The sequence below is a fragment of the Erpetoichthys calabaricus genome, chromosome 14 (genome assembly GCF_900747795.2).
Source record: "Erpetoichthys calabaricus chromosome 14, fErpCal1.3, whole genome shotgun sequence".
Taxonomy (NCBI): Eukaryota; Metazoa; Chordata; class Cladistia; order Polypteriformes; family Polypteridae; genus Erpetoichthys; species Erpetoichthys calabaricus.
Window position 1 is genome coordinate 3094511 of NC_041407.2, and position 24221 is coordinate 3118731.

A 24221-nucleotide genomic window follows, 5' to 3' on the forward strand; every position below is an offset into this window, starting at 1 on the left:
TCACTTAAGGGCGCTGTGGAGAACTCTGATAATTACACATGTATGTATATTACAATGCCTTGAGTGGTAAATGAATATGCTACCTGAATGAACTCAACAGTATTTGTTACAAATGATAATACATTTTAATGATCACTGAGGAGAAGAATGGCAGGTTTTTTAAGGTTTGCAGCTCACCATGTCAAATAGTTATGTTTAAAGAACAGCAAACCAGTTTCCACCTCAAGTAAATTTAGAGTTAAGGGTGCTGAGCCAAGCAGTTTTCAGGTGTTTGGGTCTACTATCTAAATGGTGAGCAAATGATGACCTTTATGAGGTATTAGCTTTAGACCAGTCAAATACTATGATTTTTAATATGCACATACAAATCTCCAGCACTAGAGGAGCTGTACGAGTTTTATGTTCTCCCCATGTCATTGTGCGTTTCCTCTGGGTGCTTCAGTTTCCTCCCACAATCCAAAAACATGCAGCTTAAATGAACTGGGCTGTTAAGCTGGCCCTTGCGTGCGTGCGTGCCTGCACCCTGTCATTGACTAGCACCCTACCTAGGTGTTCTTCTTGCCCTTCTGAAAAGAACTTTATATACTGTACAGTACATTTATGGTAAGATCTCTTAAGTACATAAAGATAAGTAACAAGTAGTTAAATGTGTATTCAGGGATGATGCTGGCCTATTATTAATTGAGCATATCAGCACATCTATTGGGAAGGGTATGGCAAGTTTTTCAGAACTTCAGCTCATGCACCACAATATGCCTACAGTAAAATATTAAGCATATTACAATGGTGTAAGGAACAAGAAGTTATTGTTAACTAGTCTGGCCTTTCATTAACTGATGACGACAACTACTGGTGTACTATTGTACATCCTTCACATCGTTAGCTCACTATAGTAAAATATTTAAGTATAAGTCACTGTTAATTAGAGGAATTTGAGCTACACTACATAATCATATCATGTTGTCAGCTGCCACAAATTAAATGAAGTTGTTTCTTTTTCCATTTTCTGAGGTTTACTTTTTATTGTTTCGTTTTTTGACTTTTTTTTTTTAATCAATGTTTCTTTATTGCTATGATGTCACTCATTGCTGGGGCTGTAGTTATATGTGCACATCTGTATGTTTACTGTATGTGCGTGTGTGACATAATGGGAGCCATTTTACAAGAACGAGCTCCATGTACTCTGATGATTATTTTACCACAAAGTAATCAGTTCCCTTGTTCAGCACTGTTCCAACAAACTTGCGCAGTGCTGCATAACACAAAATACATTACAATATCTAAGCAAGAAAAAATTCACCTGAAAACCAGTGGGATTAAAAGGCATGAATGGATAAACCTGGGGAGATGCCAGCTGCTGACCTATGTTCTCTCTCAATTAGAGTCTTAAAAACAGCACATTACATCATGGAAAGGGGGGGGCGCAGGGGGGTGGTTTAGCAGAAGGCACACTTGCTTTGTCTTCCACTAAGAAAGCAGTGAGTGTAATATTTCATTTTTGTGCAAGCTGCCTGGCTCTAAAGGAATGTTTAGATCACACAAGTCCTTGCATTCCTTGAGTTCAGACTCAGTGTGCTAAGGCGGCTCTGATCGGACAATGAAGCCCAGGATTGTAACTAAATAATATTCCAGCGTGGATTAATCATCAGATGGTTTTAATACAGGCTTGTGCGTTTTTCTGGCTCATGCAGCTGCTTGGCAGAATGGTGCATTGCATACTTACCTATTTACCTGCTACACATTTTGGCAGCAGGCCCCTTAACCCAAAGTGAACGTTAAGCCTCAGATAGGATTGTGCCATTTTATATTTGGTCCTTAACTTTATTTTAGTAGTATTGTTAAGAGCTACTTGCGACGGTTTCTTATTCCGTGTATGTATATTGAATATTGTATGATGAATAGACTAGTACAGGTCTGAAATGGAAAGCCCAGATCAGCAGGCAAGCTAGTCCCAACTGGTGTACAAAATGGCCATTAAACAAGGTTTTCATTTGGTCTTGTAATCAACTTGCATTTGGGGAGGCAGGTACTGTACAACCTCCACCATATGATTCAGAGTGCTGCTCTGCTCCCCTGTAAAATCCCATCTGCCTGTGCAAGTGCCTATAAGCATAGAATAAAACAATAAAACCTGAAGTCAAACAAAAGTGTTCTTATATTGCAAGTTCAATTAAAATACAGTAAAGAGCACAAACAAACAATACCATCAGACAGTCACTATGACAGAAAAGAACTTCTTTCCAAAATGAAAAGAATGCATTGCTAGTTGTTTGTTTCTTGGCTGGCAGAAATTATAAAGCATTAAAACAGAAGTCACAGTCTAACAAAGGCAAATCAAACGATGAAACTTTTGTTAAAGAAACAAATAAAAAATTTGAGTCTTCAGTTCAAAGAAGGGAACCAATTACTTTTAAAAACATAACATTTCTTATTTTTTTCATTAATTCCTATTCATTTTTTATGGAGAGAGTTTTTCCATTATTTGTTAGTTAAACCACAGACAAAATCTGTGACATAACTCCCAGCTCCGATCTACTGTATCAACAGTTGTCACATTTATAGTGGCAACCTGCAAGAACTAACCATCCTTATATATAAAACAAACAACTTTGTTATATCTCAGCCAGGGTTCTTCACCTAGCTAGGGGTTCAAAGTCTTGTTTGTTCTTTGTTGGCCCATTTATTTATGTTAATGTTACTTTTGTTAATTATCTGCTGTGTTTTCTATACCTGTGACATGTTCTGTGTGTTTTGTGGGCGATTCCCCAAGGAGTAGGGGCACCTGCCAACCACCACCAAAAATTGCCCTCCACCCTATGAATCTAGAGCATCTTCCACAGTTCCTGGTGGGTCATTTTGAAAATACTAGGGAGTGGTGAGTTCTTGTACTTTGTGTTGAACTGTACTTTTTATGTATATAAAATAAAAGTTTAATATCATAAATATGTTCTTCACTAACAATGAAGCACCGTGGAGCATAAAGGGAAAAGGATTTACCATAAACAATAAGGTGATCCAATGCAACCTAAGTCCCAATACAGCAAGCTAAAAAAAGAAGTCAAATCAGAGCATTAAATCAAAAAATTGAAAAACTATCCTAGTTGAGCTACAATAAGCTTGATGTCCCCAAAGCAATGACAAAAACAAGGATTGCAATATTTAAAAAACACATTTCTAAAGAAATACAATGTGTACACATTATCAAAATAGTGCAAAATTCATTGAACCTGCTGAAGATCCTTACAGTCACTGTATTTTTTTTTTTTTTTTTTAATAGATGCTTGACTTGGTGAATCATGGTGGGCTAGTAGAGATTGCTACCCTACCAGCTCTAAAAAGAATGAACTTAATAAATACAGGTCTGGACCACCATTGAGACTTTGTTGAATTTTTTTACTAGCTCTGTGCTTTCTGTCTACATAATATAAAATGGACATGACAGCGCACCCTCCACACAGACCTGTTGGATCCACTATGCTAATCCATCAAGCAGCAAGAAGAACATTCATCCAGTTCCCCCCATTTCCTACATAACTATAGTTTACACTAAGAGAAAGACAAACTCATATTAAAAAAGACCAAGTGAAAGGACTCCCCTAGGGGATGACACACTCACCATTCTTCCTCTCTGTTAGTGGTGGCAACTGCTGGTTCACCTGCAAAGTGAGCTCCTGCATTTCATCTGCCACAAAGTCACACTTGGAGACACTCCCGACACTGCTGCACTGAACCGAGTTCTCGTCTTGGCTGTTGCTCTCTTTTTTGGTAACGCCATTCATCACCGTTTTGTTGGGAGGACCCTGACAGACCCCTGGGTCTCCACTCGAAGAGATCAAGGGTTAGAGCGATGGGGAAAGTGAAGACAAACTGTTGAAAAATAAATATTGAAAATATAAATCAATAAGCAAACAAATAACTCATTTGAGCTACAGTCAAAACTAGTTGACTAAATGTTAGATGAATTAAAATATATATATATGTATATATATGTATATATATATATATATATATATATATATATATATATATATATATATATATATATATATATATATGTCTTGAAATTTTGAAAAAAAATAAAGGATTCCTCTTTTGTTAGGTTTTCTTTTCCTTTTTATTTCTCTTGTGTTCTATCTAGATTGACTTTAAGGTTATTTATTGCATAAGTTCTGGAAATTTTATCTGCTTCATTGTGCATTATGTTACTTTCTTCAGACAAAAATTTAAAAAAAAAATTAATTAATAAAGATACACCATCGTAAGGACACTTGCACTCGCTACTGATGCACTACTGTGGTACCTGTTGTGGTTCTGTGTGCTACTCTCGTTCTTGCACTTACTTTTTGCTTTTGTTATGATTCTGAATCTGAAACCTTGAATAATTTTTATCATTATTTTATTCCCTGCCATTCTGGTTACAAATTTTGTTCACAGACACCGCCACTTTGTGGAGTTATTGTTGTTGGCAGCAGCAACCATTGTTATCCACAGCAACTGGAAGATGCAGACGTCATGGCTCATTATTTAACAAAGTGACCCTCAACATTCAACTTTGTTTATAGTAGAATAAGAATTTGCAAAGGGTTATTTTTGATAATAGGACTTCTTTAGGGGTTAAAGGTTTTGCTACAAAGTTAGGCATGAGTCATTTGTGACCCTGAGAGTGGATACACAGTATTACTGTAATAGGGTACCAAGGTAACACTCACTACCTGCTCTCTGGGGCACCTGAGGCCTGTTGACACTGGAAACCATTACACAGTGCAGAAGCACCAAGAGAGGGTTGACACTGAGGATTGCTATTTAAAATTACAAAGGGATTATAGGTTTAGAAAACTACAAAGCTATCAAAATGTTCAGCTGCTACAAGCCAGTTATCCCAGTAGTACATTTTCTAATATACTGTATGTCTGTCCTGCTTAAAATGCAGAAATCCAAAACTATTGTGATGCCCCATTATTACCCTGTGTACTCATACTGAAACTTGAGTTCAAGTGAACTGTTGACCTTATGCTCCACATTTGGTGTTTGGCCTTCCTGAGTTCACCTTAGGACATCTAAAAGATGACTTGGCACAGGTACCACCCTAGTCAAACTCCCCACATGCCTCTATCTTCGAACGAGCTCTTGGGGTTTAGGTATAAGCCAAAATTGTAATTACATTTCTTCATATTTATCTCTCTGCTATAATGTCAATGTTATAACACACTGCACTCTCTTTCATCTATGTTAACAATTCTGTCTCCGATAACAGCTCTACAAAACTACAAGAATGGCCTACACAGTCACTAAAATTATATTGGCTATGTGAATGGGGCACTTCAGATGATGAGTTACTCATGTCAAAAGACAACAAAAAAAGGACACAGATGTATACCACTAAACCACAAAGTGTAAAGTTTTACACCAAAATCAATCAGTAGTGTTACTGACTGGTTCAATGACCACTGCACAATAATGTATAAAAAATGCTTTCTTAGTTGGAGATGTCGTGCTCCTCATTCTCTGTCTCAATCGGTGTTTCAGTATTCTTTCACAGTGTAAGATCTTGCTGGCATATATGGTGACAAAGGCACAATTACAGGACATCTAACTGATTAGATCCTGTCTGTTAGAAAAGAATTGCTGTGACTGATGTGATAACATAAAAATTGAGTTTTTTTCATGGGTTCTGTTATTTTGTTGACAGAAACATAAAACTTATTAGCTCAGAGAGCCGACAGCTGCACAAAACATAAAATAAGCAAACTGTGGTTATAAAAGTTGGTGGCACACATGCACTGTCCCTTCCAAATTGTGTATATTTTAAATGAGACCCACGACAACCTGGTGCTAAAGCAACACAAAGGAAAAGCGTTTTTCTATAAGCAGTGGGACTTTAGTATTGCATTTTAGTTTCAGTAAAAGGCTCTTTAAGTAAATTTGTATCAGACCTTATTCTGTTTATGCCAAAGACAACCATAGTTCTCTGCCCCTTTAAATACCCTATAGGTGTGCTTTAATGAATACAAACATAACACTTGGAGATTCCTTTCATTCAGTCAGAAAAAATGCCACAAAAGAGTGTGTGAAAAGTGTGTGTGTTTGTGTAGTAGGGGTGTATGGGAAAGTGCCTATCTTGGATTTAAACATCTGCCCATTGTTAATCTATTTAATTAAGTTCAAGGTCACAGAGGCTGGAGAGTATCCTGGCAGCACATTTTGGAAAATGGAATATCAGGAGGAACAAACATAATGTACTAAAGGCATGAATTCTAATGAATCTAATCTTTCTAATTAGTATTAAGTCCCTGTGACTACTGCATTTGAAAATTTTGAATTTTAACAGCTTATAGCTCCATTTTAGGACAGAACTCAAAATTCTTTCCTTCAGAGTTCTAAATGCGTATGATGATTTTTGTGAACTTCAGAGCTGTGGTTTGGCTTTTTGCTGTTCTTTAAGTACTTTGTCCTTTAAAAGCTCGAATCTAAATAGTTGGAATTTACTCAATCCTAATCAACTCTTAAGACTAGAGTACAAGTTGGCAACAAAATTTCACAAGAATCAGTCCATTCATTCTTAAGTTGCAGTGTCCACAAAGTTTTTACTACAGACACACAAACGCACAGTAACACATCTTCCTGGACTGCTAAAAACATGTTCTAGGAGTACCAAAACCAGAATTTCAATTTTTTCATGAAAACAATTCTTTCTAAATATCTCTCTCTCTCCATCTATATATATCTAATTATATATATATAAAACCCAACATCTGTCCGTTTGTCCGCTTTTCATAAAAGAACTACTTAACAGACTTGGATAGGGTTTTTTTCTATAATTTTGCTTTTCCGGTTGATTTTGCAGTTTCATCTTGTTAAGTATTATAGTTCAGTTGTGGCACTGATTTATTTGCACAAATCCGAGAGACACGCTTTGGGCCGAGGGGAGAGGGAGGCGGGACTTCAGGAGTAGGGAGGAGGGCGGGGCCATCCTCACTCACATGCCAGCCATCGTTCAAGTCGCTCTACCTCTTGCCACGTGTTGGAGCATACCTTGCCTCCGCTTAGCTAGTAATACCCGTTTGTTCAGCAGACATCATCATCTACAATTTGTTAAAAAGAGTAACGTTTAACGTTTTTGAGAAAGAGATCAGAGCTACGTGTGTTTTAGAGGTTACCTGTTCATTGGCAGAGATATCACAGCCACATGTGCTTCTCTCCACGTGGGGGATGCTCTCCTGTCAGAGCTGAACATGATCAGATTCAGTGGTAACGTTTGATGTTGGAGCGCACCTACAGGTCCCTCCACTTGACCAGAGATACCTTGCCAACTTTTTACATTTTTGGCAAAGAGAACAGCTACATTCTCGCCCGATAGCAAAACCAAAAATACTGTATATCAAGAGAACCTCGGATATGAAAGCTATCAATATAAATTCTTCAATATAAATAATTTTTTTTTTTTTTTTTTTTAAAGTTTGTCCTGTTTCACTACTACGTAGGCGGAGCCGCTGGGGACAAACACTAGAAAATATGAAGAAAGAAAAAATATAAAGTAGTATACATAGTGAATAAAATTTTAGTTATAATTATAAAGTAGTTGCCTGGAACAGTGAATTATCTTGCATTCACATCCTTAAGGGACTTATTGCCCACAAGTGATTAAGAAAGCGGTTGGGTTGGGTTATATACAGTGGTGTGAAAAACTATTTGCCCCCTTCCTGATTTCTTATTCTTTTGCATGTTTGTCACATAAAATGTTTCTGATCATCAAACACATTTAACCATTAGTCAAATATAACACAAGTAAACACAAAATGCAGTTTGTAAATGGTGGTTTTTATTATTTAGGGAGAAAAAAAAATCCAAACCTACATGGCCCTGTGTGAAAAAGTAATTGCCCCCTGAACCTAATAACTGGTTGGGCCACCCTTAAACAGCAATAACTGCAATCAAGCGTTTGCGATAACTTGCAATGAGTCTTTTACAGCGCTCTGGAGGAATTTTGGCCCACTCATCTTTGCAAAATTGTTGTAATTCAGCTTTATTTGAGGGTTTTCTAGCATGAACCGCCTTTTTAAGGTCATGCCATAGCATCTCAATTGGATTCAGGTCAGGACTTTGACTAGGCCACTCCAAAGTCTTCATTTTGTTTTTCTTCAGCCATTCAGAGGTGGATTTGCTGGTGTGTTTTGGGTCATTGTTCTGTTGCAGCACCCAAGATCGCTTCAGCTTGAGTTGACGAACAGATGGCCGGACATTCTCCTTCAGGATTTTTTTGGTAGACAGTAGAATTCATGGTTCCATCTACCACAGCAAGCCTTCCAGGTCCTGAAGCAGCAAAACAACCCCAGACCATCACACTACCACCACCATATTTTACTGTTGGTATGATGTTCTTTTTCTGAAATGCTGTGTTCCTTTTACGCCAGATGTAACGGGACATTTGCCTTCCAAAAAGTTCAACTTTTGTCTCATCAGTCCACAAGGTATTTTCCCAAAAGTCTTGGCAATCATTGAGATGTTTCTTAGCAAAATTGAGACGAGCCCTAATGTTCTTTTTGCTTAACAGTGGTTTGCGTCTTGGACATCTGCCATGCAGGCCGTTTTTGCCCAGTCTCTTTCTTATGGTGGAGTCGTGAACACTGACCTTAATTGAGGCAAGTGAGGCCTGCAGTTCTTTAGACGTTGTCCTGGGGTCTTTTGTGACCTCTCGGATGAGTCGTCTCTGCGCTCTTGGGGTAATTTTGGTCGGCCGGCCACTCCTGGGAAGGTTCACCACTGTTCCATGTTTTTGCCATTTGTGGATAATGGCTCTCACTGTGGTTCGCTGGAGTCCCAAAGCTTTAGAAATGGCTTTATAACCTTTACCAGACTGATAGATCTCAATTACTTCTGTTCTCATTTGTTCCTGAATTTCTTTGGATCTTGGCATGATGTCTAGCTTTTGAGGTGCTTTTGGTCTACTTCTCTGTGTCAGGCAGCTCCTATTTAAGTGATTTCTTGATTGAAACAGGTGTGGCAGTAATCAGGCCTGGGGGTGGCTACGGAAATTGAACTCAGGTGTGATACACCACAGTTAGGTTATTTTTTAACAAGGGGGCAATTACTTTTTCATACAGGGCCATGTAGGTTTGGATTTTTTTTCTCCCTAAATAATAAACACCATCATTTAAAAACTGCATTTTGTGTTTACTTGTGTTATATTTGACTAATGGTTAAATGTGTTTGATGATCAGAAACATTTTGTGTGACAAACATGCAAAACAATAAGAAATCAGGAAGGGGGCAAATAGTTTTTCACACCACTGTAGCAGACTCACTGTATGATATGCAACAAAGATTATACTAAAACTATATAAAGCTTTGTGAATCCTAATACTAAGTGTAATTTTGGCAGCCATAATAGCCTTAGAGAATACCTGGGAAGAGCCAGTACTAAGGAGATGGAGTAAAGAGGAAAGCCTGAAGGAGCTGAATCACTTGGTTCCCTTATTATAATGATTATAAGACAGTAACATTTGAATACCAACTAGATATGTTAACATTGTTGGCAGAAAGAGAGGTCACTTCATGATAATTATATTCTGCAGGATAATGCTCCATACCACAATCCTATGAAAGCCACAGAATGGTTCAAGGAACATAACCTTGAATTCAACTTACATCTCAATCATTCAGAGCACCTGTAGGATGACACGTTGATAGTTATTCAAAGTAGAGACCTACCATCAACTGGAACTGACATGTAACAACTTCCAGTTGTAGCACCTTGTTGAGTCCATGGGCTGATGAATTACGGCCAGGGGACCAAACTGCTATTATGCTGATGAATCTGATCGACTGACCACATTGGTACAATGTATGCCTTATTAATTATATTCGTATTTTAAAGTTTTATCAGCAGCACATACACATATTGTATGGTCCCTGAAATGAGCTGGTGGTCCATTCATGGTTAATTTCTCTCCTGAGCTCAATTATGGGGGATTTGGCTGTAGCAACACTGAAGTGGACTAGGAAGGTATGAGAATATTATATTTTTAGGTGTATACACCCTTTTTCAACTGCATATTTGGAATTTGCAAGGTTTCCCAGTGTTTTTGTTTATCAGCAAAATACAAAAAATAGGAAGGTTAGGCCGATTACTAAATCTTGGTGCTGTGTCAGGAAATTGGTGTGACATTAAGCTTTTTGATGGACTGGCGTGCCATATGGGGTTGGTTCTTCTATTATATTTAAACTGGAATAAGCAGGGTCTGAAAGCAGATGGAATATATGGTGTACTTTTTCTGACTCTGATAGTCTGTTTAACGACTACAGCTGATCTACTCAGACAGGCATTATATAATAACACATTTCAATCACATGATACAATAGTTTAGAAATGGCTTTACAAAAACGTTTTTTTTTTTTTTATATATACAAGTGTATGATAACAAAGTAACTAGATAGCCTTTGCAGCAGAGGATGGATTGGCGGGATATAAATCGATTAAAAATCTTGTAAAACCAGACATTTCAAAGTCACTGAAGTGGGGGGTGGTGGGCTATCATAATAGACTGCCCTCCACCCGGTGGTACTCTAACAATCCCATCTGGTGCTGATGATTAAACAAATGAGCTGTAAAGTGTTGCACTGGCCACCTGGTTTACAAGTGCAAATATTTAAAATAAAGTGCTAATAAATATTCAAGAACATGGTTATACAACCTTTGTGAAAAAAAGTTTTAAACAAGTTCAGGTTTTCCAAAATTCACTCAAATTTATGAAGTGTGGATTTTCTTTTTTTCCCCATTTGAAACACATGCCAATACCTTTTTGTGCTGTGTCATGACCAAAAGGAGAAGATAATGAAATATTTATCATGAGAAATGTCCAAGTGAAGAAATCTTTATTAAACACTGGAGCAATATCGGCTCTTTCCAGTGGAACATTCCAGGTGAACTCTGCATGGAAAAATCTTTTAGATTACATTTGTTTAGAGTCTATAGCCGTGTACATTGCCAGCTGCTTGATCAAACCCAGAACACAAGCTATTGAACATAAACACAGATTTCTTACATATTGCATGGACCCTGAAATATTTGCTCATAAACAGAATTTTTCAGCTGGCCGCTCACCTCTGCCTGCTTGTTTATGGGCTTATTAATGCAACCGAAACTTGAAAGATATTTGGGCCACTTGTCACTGCAAAGCTCCATGTATTTAGATTAAAATAAAGTTTTTCGGTTGACTTGCATTTAATGAATGGTGAGGATTAACTTGGTGACCCAGGTCTGTGTGAATGCTTATTAAAGAAGAACAGCTCAGCGTGTCTTTCTGAAAGAAGAAGCTTATTTATTTAGAAAAGGCTTGCGAAGCAGTGGGTCAAATTTTTTCAGGTTGACAGTGGCTCATGTCTGGAAGTTTTAAATGTATTTAAAAACCTCTCTGCCCGGAGACTTGGCTTTCATGAGTGCCACTTGGGATAGTGTATTTCATTTTAATGGGATTTAATGCTATAGGCTAGAATTATGGTAAATAAAGTGACATTAGAATGGAGTTTTGGGTTTGCAAGATGGTGTACAGTCCCAGATTTAAATTTCAGCCCGTTTTGTGTTATTACGTGTATGGGATTTGTAAATTTCCTCTGTCTGCATATGTTTTCTCCTTGTAGTCTGGTTTTCCTCTAGTGTCTATGGGTGTTAAATTATCTAGCATTTATATAGACTGGTGAGTACACATAAAAAATAATAACCTCCCAAATGCATGTAAAAACTTCTGAAGAGCTACGACTGTCAATAATACCTTTTAGGTGGTAGTGTCTACAATACAGAAGGTCCAGAAGTCTGTTCCTGCATTATTAAAGGGAAATGCATGTCAAAGAGAGAGAGGGTTTGTATTTGAAGCAAATCTTATATATAAGTGTCTATGCGTGGAAGTGTGTGTGTCGGTCTATCTGGCCCATAAGTGTGAGGCGGCCTGGAAGTATGAGGCTACAGCATGAAGCTGCAAGAAAATGACTGGTCGCCAAAGTAAAACTGCCGAGGAAAGACAAACGAGAGAGAAACTCACTTAGCCGCTGAGAGACATGGGGGGTGAGCAATATCCACAAAACAAAACCACCAACTCTGCATTTCAATTTTTTTTTCCTAACAATTTCAATAGTTTTTAGAAGCCCGGGCTTTTTTTTTTTTAACAGTACGATCTTACACAGCTAGTTACCTCTCTATTATATTTATAAAAAAAAAAAAAAAAAATCTTGGGAGACTAGGGAGATGAGACGTGATCTTCTCGGAAGACAATCTGACGTCCCGCGAGAGAAGGCAGTGAGACAACATTTAAAACAAGTTCACGGACATCTAACCTAGCAGTTGTTGGAATGCTTTTGGCAGACACACTTCATGTGCTCCCAGCTCTTAAAACAAGGACAAGCAACAAGTAGAAGACGCAATTCGCCAGCAGTAGCAGCAAGCCAGCAGATGATCCAACCGCTTCTCCTTAGCGCGCATTCATCCACCCCCCCTTCACAACACGAGCAGCGTTAAACGTCCTGCAAGAAAGAGATTTAACCACGCCCGGGGACACAAATAAAGGCCAGTACAGTATTGTTTTCACAAAAGTTTTAAAGTAAAAGTGAAAATAATGCATATGTAACAATTCCCATGAAAATAATCTCTTTAAATTGTATATCTGGTAAACCAAACCCTGGCGTGTGCGAGCAAAGCGAGCAGGGGGCGGAGCCCCCAAGTATAATAAAGATTTTTGTTTTTCTGATGGCTGGGATGTTTCAGGTGTGTTCTGGGCCAAAAGAGCATGAAAGAGTCACCCCACAAACATCACAATACATATAACTTACACTTACATATGTAAACATACATGAATGCACAAGAACATGCATTTGTCAGTATCTCAGTTAGGGCCCAGGGCAGATTTAACCATGAACTGACACATCATAGTACACCATAATTTTGGGAATTACAGGGGAAATACATGTTACCAAGAGTCAGAAATGTTGAATTCTAACAATACCAGTGTGCAAGGCTTTCTGGTACCTGAAGTGGTGACCCCCACATCCATGAAAATCACCAGGGTCTTAACAATATATCTAAGGGAAGAGGAGGTGGGTATCCTTCCAACTTCAGATGTGTATTTCAGAGTGCTGCAAGTGTCCAAATGCTACAGTGGGAAAGGGGAAATGGCAAAGACTAGAAAAAGGTGTCTGTTTGAAAAAGGAAAAAATCTCATCTTTTCAAACTAAGAGATTTACCAAATGCATCTCTGAGCTAATATTAATAGCCTGGTAAGTGCATAAAGTACACGAGCCTCAGAAATTTGGCTCAGAAACACATGACCAGGGCCAGATGCCCTGTGCGTCCGCTGATTATTACATTCTACCGCTGTTTTCATCTGAACTTTTTTTTTTTAGGCCACCAGTTGTGCTGGAGTGTAGCCAGTCAAGATGGGGGAATGGAAGCAATGTGTGCTCAGATTTTGCAAATGATACTTTAGTGTGATCTTCTTAGCTCTGTAAAATTTCTTGATGATGATGATAAGGCTGTTATTGCTCCTTTATGAAATAAAGATTGACTAAATGGTTGAGATCTATGACAATCCAGTTGGGTTTTTGAATAATGCAACCACTGAAACAGGTTCAGGAGAACTACTTTAGAAGGTGCACTTTGGCACATCCCATGGAGAAGGTAACGATTATGGTTCATTGGGAGAGCACCCATCATATAACCTGGAGAGCCACAGGACAGTTTTAGTGGACAGTCTAATTAGAGTGACCCTCATCATTTATCCGTTTTATGTTCATTATTAAAGGAAAGTGAGTGGCACAGGCACAAACATGTTTAACGATGTGGTAAAAGAAAGAAGAAAAAACATAACCAATACATCAAAGCCAAAAGGCAACGTAATGTCAGAAAATCGAACAACATCAATATTTAACCCATTATTTATTTTTCTTCTTACAATTTATTAATTGAGTCTTTTCTTTTTGTTCAAATGTTCAGACTCATAGGTATGGATAACCACCTCTCCTATAGCAGTGACACAGTGGTATCATGTGCCTCGGACTACCTGTCCCATTTTTTCAGGAATGCACATTATTGTAATGAACAACATAGTGGTGTCCACGCAGAACAACATAAAAAGGTAAAACAATTCAAGTACACATATAACAATCAATCCCAGCCAGCACAGGGCACCAGCCCACTGCAGGGAACACACTAGGGACAATTTAGGATCACCAATGCCACCTAACCTGCATGTCTTTGGACTGTGGGAGGAAACCCACGCAGACACATGCAAACTCCACACAGAGATGACCCGGGAAGCGAACCCAGGTCTCCTTACTACGAGGCAGTAGCGCTACCACTGTGCCACCGTGCTGCCCAATAAACAACATGAAATCCATAAATACTCTAGAGAATTGCTGGAAGAACTGAGTCAAAAAGGGGATTGAGAATCCATGACAGTCTGCATGTGCTGTGACATACTATCAATGTGAGATGCTATACAAATGACAGAACACAAACATTCAATTGTGATAACTACAGAGCTGGGTGACTGGGCCACCTGGGAAAATACTCATTCAAGAGTACTGAAAAGATGTACAGAAAAAATGGGTGAAGTGGAGAGTGTCAACTTTACTGATAAAAGGGATTTACACACCAAAAGCATTAAAATCAGGAAAACAGAGCCACCATCCAATACTGGATGACTATGTTGTTTGTGGAGAACATGGACAGAAAACATGTTGAAGTTGTCTGACAACAGCATACATCCCGTGTGCTTTGTAATGCTGCCCTAATAGCAATGACAAGTGTTATTCAATTCAGTTTTCAGGTGGAATGCAAATGCAAACTTTACAATTTCATAATAAAGTTCATAAAGACAAAAAGTAGTGTGAAACTGATTAACATAAATGAAGCCCAGCACTATTTGTGAATTAATTAATTGTTGAACTATGGCCAGTTGACATTAGAGGAAAGGAAAACAAAAATTCCTTCTGGCTATGCTGCCTGAAGTATGGTAAATTTATGACAGTGTACTACTGTTGAAACTAAAATTTGCAGTCCACTGATTTGATCTTGACTTATATGAATGTGCAGAACTCCACTGCCCCAGATTTAAGTTCCAGTCTGCGAATCAATGCAGTGCCTGAAATCTGGTTTGTTTTGATGGAGAGTGCTTGTGTCATGCAATGGACTGGCGAGATGTCCACGTTGGGATAGGACCTTTGCTAAGTAATCTGTGGAAAATATCCACTACCTGCAGACAATGTGATGCTTATTTACCTGAACACTTCCATTTATATTACAGAGTGCCCGTCATAATGAGCCAAAGTTGATATTTTCAAGCACTCCTAAAAACTAGCTTGGCTATTTCTTCTATACTCTTCAAATCTGAATTTGAATTTAACACATACTATACTGAAGCAGGTCAGAAAAGTACCAGGTTTATTGATTGTACCTGTACATTGGTAATGGACTTGTTTATCCTTGCTTAATAAAAAAATCTGGTCGCAAAAAAGGAACATGGCTGGTTAAAAAACAGTGACTTTCTGGCCAGTGTCTGCATAAAGCAATGTGAAGTCAGACGTCAGTGTATCAGGAGTCTGTTTAAAAGCTGCTGTAAAGGACTAAAATAAAAGATGCACTCCTAGAGATGTACTCAGAATGTTTGAAATGTGTTATTTCATCTGCAGAACAAAATAAAATAACCCATGAGCAGCTATGGAATGCAAGTTGTTTAATCTGAACGAACACAGCCCCTAGTATACATCCATAAAGATCCATCTTTATATTATATAGTGCCTTTCCATAATGTGCAGAAGTTGATATTCTCAATCGACTGAATAAAACAAGTCCTTCAATACAAACATCAGTTTTCTGGCCACCTGTAATGTATAAAAGGGAACACCAAAGAACATAGCTGTAAATCAATCACTCTAATTCTTAATCATGGCACCAATGAATGGAAACGAGTTGTATGTTGATTAGCACTGAATTTCACTGTACTCTGTACATATGACAATACTGATCCTGTAAACCTTAAATCAATATTTATATTACACAGTGGCTTTCATAATGACTCTCAAATTGATATTCTCAAGCACATGTAAAAGAATAACACTGGCGGCTGAGAAATGCAGGAAAAAGCAAGATGATGCATAGAGAAGTCAAGTGTGAGCAAGCTTAAATTAGGTTCATAATTTGAAAGACTCATACATGCCAAAACTATACCATATTTGCACATAAAGACCACGATTTCAATAAAACCTTTATTTTTTTCCTGATGTTCTTAAGTTCAGTTTCACAAGGCAGATGGAATCCTGTTAAGAAGCAGGGAAAATGAACATAGTTCACACATAAACAACCTGTCGGCTATTAAATCAAGTCATTCACTAAGCATGTTTGATTTCCCTAGAACCTTTCCTACTTCAGAAGTGACTAAAAGCAGACTGATATTTTCATTTTGTTTGTGGTCTTCTGTGGCCTTAAAAGTGCCACCACACTTTTGTATTCTAAAGCACCAGGGGTAACCAGTATGTTATAAGGTGCCAGAGTCAGCTGCAGCAGCAGGAGCCTCCCAGTCCTCTCATTGCCCTCACTACAGCAGTGCATTGTTTCAGTGATCAGTCACTGTCCTGTGAAAGCCCGTGTCTAAAACCTGCCTTATGTCACTTCTCATAAGCAAGTGTTATGAGATTTGTTTAAAAGTAAATAGACATCTGAACAATAAAAGGATCAGGCGAGCTCACTCCCCAATTGCGCTACACAAGCTGTTATAAAATTACTTTTTAACTGAGCATTTGGCAAGATTTAGGGCTTTTGCCATTCTGTAATAAACAACAGGATGGCTATATTGAAAATATTTACTTAATCTTCTAAAGTGACTTATGGCAACATTGGCTACTAAGAAAATGTCATGAGTGTTATGGCGTCAGGTGCCATAGATTGTATAAATATTCCCGGTACACTTGTTTATAGGAAAACCCCATCTGGATTTGGCTAAAAAGAGGCCGACATGCCAGTGACCCCAGGTTTTTCTAATGGAAAAAGTAACACAAGTGTTTCTGGAGCTGAATAAATGTAGCCCTCAGCAGGCAAGTGACAGAGACAAGGCCAAGGGAAAAAGCCACCACCTATATGTTTCGCACCAGCAGGTAAGTAGAATTGGGCAGGTAATTGATACCCCATTTTAATAGTCTTCTTTAGATTGCTGAGTGGGTGTTTCAAAATGTATCCATCCTTCCATTTTATAATACTCATTCAGTTCAGGCTTGGTAGACTGCAGCCTATTCCAGAAGTACTAGGCACAACATAGAAACCAGCTCTGGACATGGTGCCAGCCCAATGCAGGGCTCACTCGCTCACCTACACACTCAGATTCTCTGAGATTCCAAGTAGCCTAACATGCCCAACTCATTCTGTACCCACGTGCTTGACTTTCATTTCTGTATGGTAAAACTCACTTAGTATTGATTTTATATTACATTACATCATGTGAGCCTTCACCAAGTGTTTTGCAATATAAGACAAATATAATATAAATCAGCTCTTGGTTATATAAAATTTAAGGAAGAACATAAAAAAGTAAATATGGCCTGCTGCCTACACAGGTGGCCTGCAAAGTAGGATGTGATGCCAACACAATGCATGGCACCTTCATATTTACACAAACACCCCCTCATACAAAACAATCTTAGACCATCGTACTATAATTAATTTCATTGAAAAAACACCAGTGTAATCATGGAAAAAGACATGAAAAATGCACACAGGCAAAGTCGAAGTCAAGATCAGAACCATGACTTTGGTACTGTGAGAGAGCAGCACTAACTAATGTGCCACCATGGTACAATAAATAACAGGATAGTGGATTTGTTTATTCACTAATGTATAAACTCACTTAATCTTACTACAGGGTCAGAGTACAAACCTTTTAGTGCCAGTCCATCTGGAGGAACATACCATCTCACACCAATCTAATTTAGGGGCACCTTCTAACCTGCACTAACAACTCCATCACCATGCCACCCAAACATGGTATAGTAGCACCAAAAATCATACTCATCGTCACGTTTTGTCATGCGTCAATCTTCCTTACTCCAAGAAGACAGTAAAGCTAAGCAGTAAATTCAATACTGATGCAATAAAATAATCCTAGACGTTTGGTTCTCCATATTGGGCAACTTTCATCTGATTCCTTAAACATGACAAATACAGAACAAGTCTTCTAGTCTTTTTAATGAAATTTAGGTACACAGCATGGGTGTGTGTGTGCGCGCCCGCCCCAAGGACAGAATTATTCCTACAGTACAGTTCATACCAAGAACAAAACAAGCCTCGGGTGGTGATGAAGGCTGCTTGACATTAAGTGAAAATAAGAATATTAGTTTATCTTAGAATACACCCACAAAGACAAAAGCATATTAGGTATCAGACTTTAATGATAGTGTTGTGAACTTACAAACTGGCATGAAATCAAGAACATTAACGAAATTGAACACAATGACCAATAACCTTTATTTTATATAGCACTTTATTAGTCAAAATTGTCACAAGGCTCCTCATATTACTTGTGTTTACAAATTCTTCTAGCAGGTGCAGTGGCTCGCTCAGTGTCAAAGTGATTCAGTGTTTAGAACTTTGTAAACACACCATTTTATATAGCACCTTTCCCTCCCAAGGGTCTTCACAGGTAAATGATAATTGTTTTTATAGTTCTACAATATGAAATGACTGTTAAGGTCACACCCCAAGTCAGCTGAAGGGAATGCACAAATGTGTCCTTGTAAAGCACATACATATGTTAACTGGCAACTCTAAATTGTTACAGTATGAACATGGAGGTGTGTGCGTTTGTCCTATGCTGGATTGGCATCTCATTGAAGGAGGTTTCCTACTTGGTGTCTAATTGCCACTAGCTGTCAACCCCAAAGTACACAAGCAGGATGGAAAATTGATGTACAGATGCATGAACCTATCCATAGGGCAGACCATTTCAAGGTGTTATACAATCGCATTAAAACATGCCTTTACAGGCATTAAATTTTTCCTTATTTTGCAAACACTGGCAACTGGAGTGAAGTGCAAGAAACTGAACGCTTACTGAGTACAGCATCATTCCATAAAGTTCAACTCTGTAAGATGGTTTAGTTAATAAAACTCATTATGTTAGTCACAGTTCAAAAATTTCGCCCATTTGTTTTCTCAACTCTCCCTTTCCATTATTTTTCACTTTATTGTCATAATTTTGGTTGTATGGAATTCAATTTGGTGAAGATCTCACAAATAAAATATTAATACAAACATAAAACAAAGACAATAGTGATCATCCTTCATTTAATGTCCACAAATGACCAAAATAAGACTACAGTGCTCAGACATGTTCCACAAATGAGTTTATGTATGACACATTAGGTCAACATGTTACAAGGTTTAGTCTGCTTCAATAATATTTTGCTACAAAGGCATAAGAGAGCTTGGGATATTATTGTCACCAGTTAATCTTCCATATCTGTTTTTTGACATGTGCGATGAAACTGGAATAATTGTAGAAAATCCGCTTAAAACACAGGGAGAATGTGCAAACTGCTCATAGACAATGACAGACACACAATATACACCCAGGTCACTGGGAATCTGAACCAGGAACACCACTCACCGTGCCACTCATTGTAACACATTTTAGCTAGTTGGAGCTTGAATGAATAGAAAGCAGATGGCACCTAAAGAAGTGCATGCTGTATCGCTCAGGAGTTAACATGCCTCCACATTCCATACTGGTAAATACAGAGACGAAGTGTGGTTTTAGTGATGACTGTTTAATACAACAGCCACAGTGATGTTTGAAAATTAAATTTGCATTAAATACACTGAGGCGAAAAGCACAGTTATACAAAACAGATGCCTGAGTGACATGGACACCTAAACTGCTGGAAGGCCTTTGTAGCCTGGTTGTTTCAGCTTCAGAGAAGAGCAGGTTCACACTGTCTTCTTTTCAAAGTGACAAATTTACACCTTTGCTTTCTTACAGTGACACCCTCCAAGTGCCCCAGCTCAGCAGGTGTAGTTAATGCCCAAAAGATAAAGGACGGTTACTTTAGCATCAGACTTTAAATCAGCCTGTAGCAATATCGGGTCAAATCAAAGGTAATAGATGCCATTAATCACATATGGGATCATCTACTGCAAACACATATGACAAGTATTGACAGCTAAATCATAATAGGTGCCATAAAAGTTAAGCACAGTCAAGACGACAACGATCACCTTGGAAAGGTGATGGCGTAAAGTTTTACAACATACCCGCAAAAAAGTTTGTCTGCCAAGATGGAGGTTCACTGGGTGGTGGACGACCAATGGTCCCGTAATTCTTTAAAACACTAAGCAGCTCTTCAATATTCCACTTAGCCCCCTCCTCCTTCCTTATTAATGTGGAGATAATTAAAGCAATACCATATGGACATTTAGTTTAGACTGCAAAACCTCCCAGGGATTTGCAAAAGCCATTACTGTTAAAAATCTCCAGTTCAGCTTACAAAAGAACTCTCTCTTGAAAATTGTTTGTATATTTTGAAAATCACAAGTATTTATTTAAGGAACAATTAGCCAAAAGCATATAAAAAGACATTAAGAGTGATAAAAATAGGATCAGACGAGAAGAGGAGCCGGGCTTAATACCCCGGGGCCATCCTAGTAAGCGGACTGGAGCCCCGGACATGAAGCCTCTGCTTCTTTTAATAACTTAAACGAGGGCATAATTGTTATTTTCTTTAAACCATTACTTGTTTTTGGAGCTTCTTCTCCAATTCTGGAATAGGGATACAGATGACTAGTGATTAGCTCTGCTATCACTTATTGCCTTGTCTGTTGCCAAGAACAGCAAAACGATAATAAGATATAAGGCGCCATGGAATCCAAAAGAAAGATCAACCCCAAATTAAACAGAGCTGGAACTGGGCTTGCTTCAAAGAGGAAGAAACATATGGACACAGAAAAAAGATAAAATCCAAAATAAGAAAATTATCTCAAATGGTTAACTGTGCCAGTGTAAGTAAGATTGTGTGTGTGTGTGTGTGTGTGTGCCCTGTGATGGACTGTCACCCCATCTAGGGTTGCTTTTCAACTTGCAACAAGTGCTGCTCTGGGTATGCACCATCTCTTTGGGACCCTGAGCTGAGCCTCATAAAACTTCATTTTCATTTAATGCATAACAGCTTTCACTGTACAATCACTAGGTGCTTTGTAAGGTTACTAAAATGTGATACTTTCATCGCATGAACCATCAGTAAGCAAATGAAATGAAAATGTAGATGACAATTTTAAAAAGACACCTTGTTTAATGATTTTTATGGCATGTCTCTGGAACATATTATAGTACTTGCTATGTTATTTTCACTAGTTTGCTGTGTGTTTTGTCATTATATTTTGCTTCATAAACAAAATAAGACAAAACAAAAAACAACAAATAATAAGGATCACTTTGTCTTTGAAAGGTCACGGAAGTTAAGCAGCATCACAAGGATGCAGCCAACAACATATTAGACAACAATTCACTGCTGGGAACACACATACACATCAACCCATAGTAGGAGAGCAGGACCCAGAAGGTCTGAGAAAGAAGTGCCAGCCACTGCACCATCATCTCATTGAAAATGGTATCAATTCATTTAATTCTATACAATGCTTTATGTAAAGAACCACTCTGGGATCTTCACAAATGAAACTAAAGGATAAATCGTCAGAATTTACTTCGTAGCAAATCTTGCAAGCATCACCACAACAAAGTTCAGAAAGTTGTCATTAGCAAAAACTTTAAAAGTATTATTGAATATTAATTTAATTTAGGATCATGGGAATCCAAAGATAACCTGGCAGTACTAGGCACAATAAAAGGAAATAACTAAATGGTTAAAGCATATTTATTAATTTGTTCTCTAAACTTATTATTGCTTAGTTTCCATAGAAGCTAAATTTTATGTATTTAGAATGTGTGAGGAAATGTGGGGAAAATACATAGTGAAATAGGGACAATAAACCCAGAGCTCTGCACCTATGAGGCATAGTGGGAACTAATGAGCAGCTGGGCTACCAAAAAACATACGTATTAACAGTGTATAGTCTAAAAAAACCTGCATTTACTGTATGAAAAAACAGTACAAGACAAGAATAGATAATACAGAGCATGGATTGATAGGACAACATACCTGATGAACATACTTCAGGATCACAGAGAGTTGCAGGGCCATTCAGGCATACACCCACAAAAAACTAATTTGGAATTGCCAGTCTATCTTCATGTCCTTATAATGTGGTAGGAAGACAATATATAGTGAGTACTGATAAAAAAATTTTATATAATAGAAACAATTTATTAATTCTGTTTACATCATTTTATGCCGACATAACAGTGTTTCAGATTCACTACTTTACCAAAGTGTATTTTAATGCTCATAAATTTTATTGGCAGCTTGAGATTTTGTTCAGGTTTCCTCCTCTGCCCCCATAATGATTGTTGTATCAGTAACGCATTATACCTGGGTCAGTGGGGTGGCTTAAAAGTCAGATTGTATTATACATTATAGTACTGTATAATAAAACACACACACACACACACACACACACACACACACACACACACACACACACACACACACACACACACACACACACACACACACACACTCTTTTCCCTCTTTCTGATGCCTTTGAAACTGGTAGCCATTTTTAATCCATGTCTCCCCAGATCTACGTATCCCAGCTGACTCTCTCCAACTCCAAGTCTTGCACTTTCATACAAATTCTACCGTAATCAGAGGAAATAAACTGTCTGCTTCCCCATTTTAAACTTTGGCGAAGTAATAGTTGATGCAGCACACCTGTGGCAGTCTACAACGGGTATAAACACCCTGCTTAGGCTGCTTAAACAATGCAAGGTCATGAGCTGCTCCTATGGGGTGCAAAATCAGGAAGAAAGGAAGCAGTTCTGGCTCTAACAAGCAATATATAATTTTTTCCAAAAATTTGCTTTTAATTTTTACAGTACCCTGCTCCATTATTTAAAAATAATGAACTTTACAAATCTGGGCAGACAAACAAAAAGAGTGTAAGCATACCATTTCGGTCACTGTTACACTAAATCACTAGCAAAAGGTTTAGCTGATACCGGTAGAAGAAAAAAAAAAAAAGGGAAAAAAAAAAAAAAAAGGACAAAACCAAGTGAAAGCTGAATTAATACTAAAATGAGACCAGTAAAGACTATTACGTATGAAGGAAACTCTTCAAAACAAATGAACAAACAACTTGGATACGGAAGTGATCTCTAGGATGGCCGTTTATACCCACCATTGTCGTATGTTTCCATGAATATGTCACTGACTTCAGCTTCTTGCAATGGTTAAACAAACAGGTCCACAGATCTCCATATAACAGAGCACCATTCTGCATGAGGTGCAACATATACAGTACCTGTACTGAATTCATATGCTCTACTGCTGTTCCAGAAAGGACTGTAACTGTGGAACAGGTAAAAAGTTGCTTCTAGAGAGTTTATCCTACTAATACTACAAAAATGAAGGTTGTTTTGATATTTCTTACAGCACAACTCGAATAGTCAAAGTAAGCAAAAGGTATTAGATGCCTTACTGTCATTTCTGGACAGTAAATTTTACTGACATAAAAAGTAGAATCCATTTACTGCAATTAAAGATTACACAAAGGTCAGTTGCACTTTGTAAATGAGGGGCACACAGAGACAGAGTTTTTTTTTTTTTTTTTTTTTAAATTTATATATATATATATATATATATTTATATATATATATAAATAAACTTTCCTGTTAACCTTCCCTTCTTCATTGCCCACATATTGCAATCTGTTAAATATGTCAAAAGCTTTATCTTTCCCTCCATATATTTCCCAGTCCTCAGCCTGAGTTTGTTCCCATGGCCTAGGGCAGCATTTCTCAACCTTTAAGTATTTGCAACCCGAGTTTTCATAACAGTTTTAATCGCGCCCCCTAACATTTTTTTGAAACCCTAATAAAATATATTCCTATATTTTTTGCTGCCGATACAACGTTACAAGTTTAAAATTTCCCTACGAATAGCGAAATTGCGCCACATATGGCAACATTCGTGCCCCCTTTTTTGTTACTTAGCGGGCGCGCCCCACAGTTTGAGAACTGCTGGCCTAGGGGGAAAGCACAATCAGAGTTAGGAATTGATATGATCTAAGATTTAGC

The 24221-nt window shown here is 38.0% G+C and overlaps 1 protein-coding gene across 7 annotated transcripts in view; it reads right to left on the reverse strand.

Moving 5' to 3' along the window:
* myocd (myocardin) overlaps nucleotides 1-24221 on the reverse strand; it is a 222037-nt gene that overhangs the window by 100202 nt on the left and 97614 nt on the right. For all 7 annotated transcript variants that reach the window (XM_028819265.2, XM_028819268.2, XM_028819263.2 and 4 more), the window contains exon 2: nucleotides 3617-3867. In XM_028819265.2, the coding sequence (XP_028675098.1) occupies nucleotides 3617-3779 (163 nt within the window). In that variant the 5' untranslated portion in view covers nucleotides 3780-3867. The remainder of the gene's footprint in view (nucleotides 1-3616; nucleotides 3868-24221) is intronic.